This window comes from Mytilus trossulus, chromosome 10 (assembly GCF_036588685.1).
Source record: "Mytilus trossulus isolate FHL-02 chromosome 10, PNRI_Mtr1.1.1.hap1, whole genome shotgun sequence".
Taxonomy (NCBI): Eukaryota; Metazoa; Mollusca; class Bivalvia; order Mytilida; family Mytilidae; genus Mytilus; species Mytilus trossulus.
Window position 1 is genome coordinate 21,040,530 of NC_086382.1, and position 7,719 is coordinate 21,048,248.

A 7,719-nucleotide genomic window follows, 5' to 3' on the forward strand; every position below is an offset into this window, starting at 1 on the left:
GTTAACATCAACCAAAATTAATTAATACTATGATAGAAATATATTTTCCCAACAGTAATACAGTATTCCTGTAAAATTGTTTCGTTTTTGCATTTGTTTTAACTTGATTTTTCTATTGGAAGTATCTGTGAATTGAAATTGCACCCATGACCTTTGACCTCGATTTAAAAAAAAGTGCACCATAATTTCTTTTGACGACCGGGATATTTAGAAAGTACACATTCTTAGCTTTCCAGTGATATATAATTTAGCCGTGTGTTAGGTAGGTGCATTAAAAATGTAAATTTGGCTCTCATATCACTCGCCTATTATGGCCTATGGTAATTTAGCACAGAAGTGCATGAACATTTGTATATTTTTGCTAAAGCCTTTCAAATTTCACTTATAAAATTACTTTGGTGACTTTATATTAAAAAAACAAAACATAAAAATATCAAACAACTAGTATATTTTTGTTGTATTAACAGTGCTAACATGATGAAGGATATACATCATTTAGACTGCAACTCAAAATTCACAATAAAACTGATTTAACATCCCAATAAATCATCTCAAAAGAAGAATTGTTATGAAAAAAACTACCTATAGATGTACAGGTTTATTTACTCTGTATAAGAATATATATATACAACTGCTACAGTTTGACCTCTCTGAAATAAGAACAAACAGTTCTTATGTTCACTGTAGAAATTACTTCAATTATAAACTTCATTGTTCATATCATATTTTTTTAGGCCAACGGAAGTCCATAGATTTCTAGTAAGAGCTACTATTGAACAAAAGATGTACAGCATGTTAAAGTCTATAGAGATCAAAGCTACTAGTCATGATACAGAGGAAAATTCCCTCACAATAGGAGACCTTACCTCACTTTTGTCTGAAGAACAAAGAGATCAGGATCAAGCAGATCAGGAACCAGAGGAACCAGTTCAAAATCTTGCAGAAGATGCAACAGGACAGGGAGAAGAACCAGTTCAAAATCTTTTGGAAGAAGTACCAGTACATGAAGATGAACCAGTTCAAAATCTTGGGGAAAATGTCCCAATAGAAAACGTTGTTACAGAACAGGAAGTTGGTATAGATCAAAGTTTGCAAATACCATTGGAAACTATTGAAACAGGTGAACTTACAGAAAATAATCTGTTACGGTCAGAACAACAAATGGACAACTTTGATGTGAATATGTCATCTGAAAACAGTGTTAATCTAGAATCAGTTGACAATTCAGTTACAAATGCACAACCCTGAAATGTCAGTAAAATTTCAGTGGAAACATTTTTCTTGCATTTAATCAGTTGAATCTTTGTCTCACGACAATTTACAAACTGAAGACATTTTGCATGTTGAAAGTGCAATTACTGAAGAACTAGCAATTGATGCTTTTAACCTAATTCTAACCAGAAATACCGGAATCAATTCATATACATGGGTTAAATTGTGCATAAAAGCATGGATTAAATGAAATATCATTCAGAAATCTGTGAAACAGTTACATACGATGCTATGGAAACTATATGAATGTAGTAAAGCTAGAGCTACATAGAAAACAATGTGGTAGATGATCATGTAGGGAGATAGTATTGTGGATTCATTTATTTTCATTAGTAACAATTTTTATGGTTTAAAAAAAAAATTGCAATTCCTAAATTTTTCATAGTATCATTATTTATTTATTTCAAACTGTCTTAAAATTTTAAGAATTTCTCACTTCAATGTCCTATGAAAATAATTGCTTCTTCTGAATATAAATGAATCAGATCTTTTTTAATTGTAGAAATTGCTGTTGTAAAATTACTTTATTTTAAGCATGTTAAGTGGCATAAGTAAACTTAATGTACAAAAGGTTAACTAAGAATTTCTGTAAAAATTCAATGTTAATTAATATGGTTGATAAATGGCAAAAATATTACTGTACATGTAAAGCTATAAGTTTATATTCCTGTAATAGTAGCAAATGTAGAATTATCAACTAGTGGCATTAATTTTTTAACTGGCAAAAAATCATTTTTTTTTTTTAGCTCAAAATGGCATATTTAAAAATTGACATTGACCATTTTTTCAGGACCATTGAACATCCTTTGGTTAAAGCTTTTCTATGTGGATGGTTTAATATCCTGATATATATCTGAAATATGCTATGTAGGAAAATATACTATTTTTGTTAGTATCAGTCAGGATTTTCACCCAAACTTTCAGCTATACATCAATTAACTGAACATTATATTTAATTTTCTTGAAAAGAAAGAATTCAGCTGTTACTTATTCTGTAGATTTTAAAAACTCATTTACCTAAGTGTGACATAATTGACCTATATTTAAAAAATCATTAGGAACAAATGCAAACAGTAATATTTTTTCATATTTTTAAAATTATCTTTTTCAAAGAAAACAATATCCATTCATAAAATGAAATCATTTTTAAGAAATGGAAATTTTATTTTTGAGTTTTAGAATTATCTTTAAAAAAAAATTACATTGTAATTATATGAGATTTTTTATTGTCCCATTTTTTTCCAACTAATTTTAAGTCTTTTTTTATCCCTTTTAGTTCCCTTCTGTATATAAATGAATTTAAAAAAAAGTCTAGTTTCACTGGCTACTTAACTGTTTGCTGATGATACACTATTTAAGTCATTCCATGTCCAACATTTAAGATTTAAAAATAATGATTATTCATGATTAAAATGAACTAAGTGGTGGGTATAGACTAAAAAGTGGCTCTTGTACTTAAAATTTAAAGATTTCTAAACTAAAAGGAATAATTGGACTATGCAGTTGTCCTTTCTCATTAGCAATTGATAAATTCTCTATATTTGTATCCTTCAAATGATATAGTTGACCTTAAAGCAAAAAAAGTGATAAATTGAACAATATTCAATAACAAACAATATTCTAGAATAAATATACACATTGTGTATCTCTAAATATAAAAATAACATCAGTGATCAGAAAGCATGTTATCAGAATGAGGAGGTAATATCTTAGCCTCTTTCTGACATCCTTTATTAAGGAATAGATATGATTGGTTAACAATGCCTTGGCCACTCCTGTTGTGTTTCTCCATTTTGTTACATACTTTAACAGTACAAAAAACAATTCCTAGGGAGTTTACTCTGATTGTAATTTCATCCCATATTATTTTTCTAAACTTATGTGCCACAGTGTTAGTCTATTTCCCATTTAAAATGTTTGAAAAATGTTTGAATGTTATTCAACTAGTTGTTCAATTTAAAAGTCATCTTCTGCCACTGTAAAGATTGTCTCCTTAAGCCTTTTCAGTTTGCTGGGTTTACCTTCAGCCATTTTTTTAAGACCGGAATCTCAAAAACAATGCATAATTTGCATGATTAACTGCAGGTCTAATTTTTATGTAACAAGTCTCTGCAGCCTATCCATTTATCTTCAGGTGTATACTTCTGCTTTTGTTGACCTATTTTCTGTAATAAGAAAAAGAAATAGCCTCGATAATATATCATTTGAACTAATAAGTAGTTAAATTAATTATACATGTAGGTACTGACATTGTTCATCATGTTAGAAATGTTCCTTTATTTGTCTGTAAAATATTACATTTACTGTTAAGTCTATTTTTGATGATATCCACTAGCCTTAAAACAAGTGACTTCAAAATTAGTGTGATAAGCTTAGCAAGTTATGAATGTTTTTTTTACAAAGTAAATATTGCATGAGTAAGTGATCAGACTGATCTTTCATTCTTTGTTTGTGGTATTTGTTTTACACTGGCTGTCCAGAAGTAGTTGAGTAAACTGCAGGCCTAGTTATCATGTTACAAGTCTCTTCTGCCTATCCAAATTACCTTCAGGTGTTAGAGCTTGGGCGAATGCTCTTCGTTTGTAAACATATTTTCTGTATTTAACAAAAAATGAAGTCTTTGATTATATATCATTTGAACAAATAATTTGTTAAATTAAAGCAGGAGTTGTTAATTTTTCTATGCTCATGGTCAAAAACTAATGTAGATGGCTTCAAACCTAGTGTGATAAGCTAAGCAAGTAATGAATAATCTTTACAAAGTAGATATTGCATGCGTTAGGGATCAGACTGATCTTTCATTATTTGTGGTATCTGTTTTACACCCGCTGTCCACGAGTAGTTGAGTAAATTTCAGGCCTAGTTATCATGTTAAAAATCTGTACTGCCTATTTATTTTTCTTCAGGTGTTAGAGATTGGGAGTATGCTTCTGCTTTTGTTGACATATTTTTTGTAATTAAATAAAAAGAAGGATTGATTATAGATATCATTTTAAACACTGAATGCCTTAAATTAAAGCAGGAATCATTATTTTTTCCATGCTCAAAGCCTTAAACTAAATTCCCGTAAATGGCTTCAAACTTAGTGAGATAAACAAAGCTAGTTAGGAATATTTTTCACAAAGTAAATATTACAATAGCTAGGGATCAGACTGATCTTTCATAATTTGTGGTATCTGTTTTACACCCACTGTCCAGGAGTAAATTCTTGTAATTTTCAAATTAATTAGAAAATCCAAGCTTCCATGACTTCAACCTCTATTAGTTGACTAATAAGAGTTCTTGGACTTAAAGTTATCATAATTATGGTCCTTCTCAACTTTTTTACACACACTATGCTTCACATCTAACTCATTAACTTTTTCTTTAATGTCATTACCAAACAGCATATCCGTCACTGGTGTTGTATTGTCATATAGAGCTTTATACTATGGTTGAATGTCCCCCTTAATGAAACTCCTTTGTCTAAATGTTATTTCCCTGTAATTGACTTGAAATAACAGATAAGTATCACTACATGTAACTGCATACATCTAAAGTTCCTCTTTAGTCATTCCTTACTGCTTAGCGTATTTTTCAACAAACTTATCTATCATGTTCATTAACGGACATGCTGCTTTAGACAGTAGATTTTCAAAACAGGATGTACAACTCAAAGTGAAGAATTAAAAAAAAATCAAAATTTAAGATAAAAAACATAAATCAAGTGTAACATTCACATATTTTATAGAGAGGCATATTTTAACTGATTATTAGTGCATTATCATTTAAATTCTATTTCAAAATATAAAAGGTTTAACATCCTTATAAATAGAATAATTATTCTGTAAATAATTTCACACACAAATACAATTTAATTTTAAATTTGGTGCCTGAATAGAAGTTTAAAAATATATAGCTATTTAAATCATGCAGTGCTTGAGCATGGCTGCTGATGGCGCGGTCCACACAGAGAGCTTTTTTTTTAATGTAGTCAGATGTTTCCAATTGTTCCTTTTCTCACCTGGATAAATAAAAATCCAATCTTTTGTCTCAATATCAAGGCCACAGCGACCTTCAATAAGAGAAATTCCATCAGTTGGATGTTGCCCTTCTGGTATGAAATCCCCAGCTAACAGCTTCACTTGCCTTATTCTTAGATGTCATTTGTTTCCAAAAACCTAAAATAATAGTATTGATTTAGTACATTGACATTTAACATTGAGATAGTATGTACATTGTTGTTCTAAATGATATTTTTACATCATGTATTATATATATTTCTCTACTGCAAAATTTTAATTTATGATACTCTAAGCATATAGGTTCAAATTCCAGGTTCAATTCAATATTTATTTTTTTAAACACAGCAGCTAGTGGTTAGACTTGGGATATAATATCTATTATACTTTATGGCATTTTTATACATCTTCTTATCAAATAATTGGCATGTACCTCATATATCAAGATTACATTTCTGTAGAAAATGGAATAATCAAAACCAACATGATTTTACATCCTCTCTCAAGTAGAAGTCGACAGACCTCCAGATGTCCTTTCTCTTCAGCAGATTGAGGAGGATATATCTAACATTCTTGGTGGTGTTTATTACACCCTCTTAAAAGTTATTGATGTGTAAATCTTCTATCAAGATATCTTGATTAAAAGGAATAATTGCACTGCATTCTATTTTTCATGTAACCAGTTTCTGCCTTTTATCCATTTACCTTCAGGTGTTAGAGCTTGGGCATATGCTTCTGCTTTTTTTTTATGTATATTCTGTATTTTTTTGGGGAAAATTAAGACTTCTTTTATACCATTCATTCAAATAATGGTTAAATTAAAGCAGAAATTGTTAATTTTTCCACGTTTATAGTAATACTTTTTTTAACATATTTTAAATGATTATTAGTGCATTATCATTTAAATTCTATTTCAAAATATAAAAAGTTTAACATCCTTGTAATACGTATAATAATAATGTAAATAATTTCACACACAAATACAATTTAATATTGAATTTGGTGCCTGAATAGAAGTTTTAAAATATATAGCTACAATATGATGTTATTTAAATAATGAAGTGCTATACCATGTCTGCTGATGGCACGGGCCACACAAATAGAGTTTTTCTTTTAAATGTGGTCAGATGTTTCTACTTGTCCCTTTTCTCACCTGAATAAATAAAAATCCAATCTTTTGTCTGAATATCAAGGCCACAGTGACCTTCAACAAGAGAAATTCCATCAGTCGGATGTCTCCCTTCTGGTATGACATCCCCAGCTAGCAGCTTCACATGTCTTATTCCTAGATGTCATTTGTTTCCAAAAACCTTAAATAATAGTATTGATTTAGTACATTTACATTTAACATTGAGATAGTATGCACATTGTTGTTCTAAAAGATATTTTTACACCATGTATTATATATATTTCTCCTAACTACTGCAAAATTTTAATTTATGATACTCTAAGCATATAGGTTCAAATTCCAGGTTCAATTAAATATCTATTTTTTTTAACACAGCAGCTAGTGGTCAGACTGGGGAAATAATATCTATTATACTTTATGGCATTTTTATGTCAAGATTATGTTTCTGCAGAAAATATAATAATAAAAAAAAAACATGATTTACATCCTCTCTCAAGTAGGAGTCTATAGACCTCCAGATGTCCTTTCTCTTCAGCAGATTGAGGAGGTAATATCTTAACATTCTTGGTGGTGTTTATTAAACCCTCTTAAAAGTAATTGATGTGTATATCTTCTATCAAGATATCTTGATTAAAAGGAATAATTGCACTGCATTCTATTTTTCTTGAAACAAGTTTCTGCGTTTTATCCATTTACCTTCAGGTGTTAGAGCTTGGGCGTATGCTTCTGCTTTTTTTTATGTATATTCTGTATATTTTTGGAAAAATGAATACCTCGTATTCCTTAATTTTATGTTTCCAAATACCTAAAATAATAGTATTGATTTAGTACATTTACACTTAACATTGTGATAGTTTGTACATTGTTATTCTAAATGCTATTTTTACACCATGTATTATAAAATTATAATCCTGGTACTTTTGATAACTATATATACTTCTCATATCTACAGCAAGTTTTTAATCTTATGATACTCTCAGTATATAGGTCCTTTTTCTAAACACATCAGCTAGTGGTCAGACTGGGAAAAAAATATCTTATATTCTTTATGGCATTTTTGATACACCTTCTTATCAAATAATTGGCATGTACCTCATATACCAAGATTATGTTTCTGTAGAAAATGGAATAATAAAAAATCCAACATGATTTTACATCCTCTCTCAAGTAGAAGTTGACACACCTCCAGGTGTCCATTCTTTATCAGATTGAGGAGGTAATATCTAACATTCTTGGTGGCCTTTTTGTTACACCCTATTAAAAGTAATTGACACGTGTATATCTTATATCAATTTACCTTCATGTGTTAGAGCTTGG

General features: G+C 29.6%; 1 protein-coding gene across 1 annotated transcript in view; it reads left to right on the forward strand.

The window, feature by feature from the left end:
• Positions 1-7,115, forward strand: part of LOC134687040 (E3 ubiquitin-protein ligase SHPRH-like) — a 40,567-nt gene extending 33,452 nt beyond the window's left edge. The window contains exon 31 of the mRNA XM_063546984.1: positions 735-7,115. Within this exon, the coding sequence (XP_063403054.1) occupies positions 735-1,248 (514 nt within the window). The 3' untranslated portion in view covers positions 1,249-7,115. The remainder of the gene's footprint in view (positions 1-734) is intronic.
• The last annotated feature ends 604 nt before the right edge of the window (positions 7,116-7,719 follow it).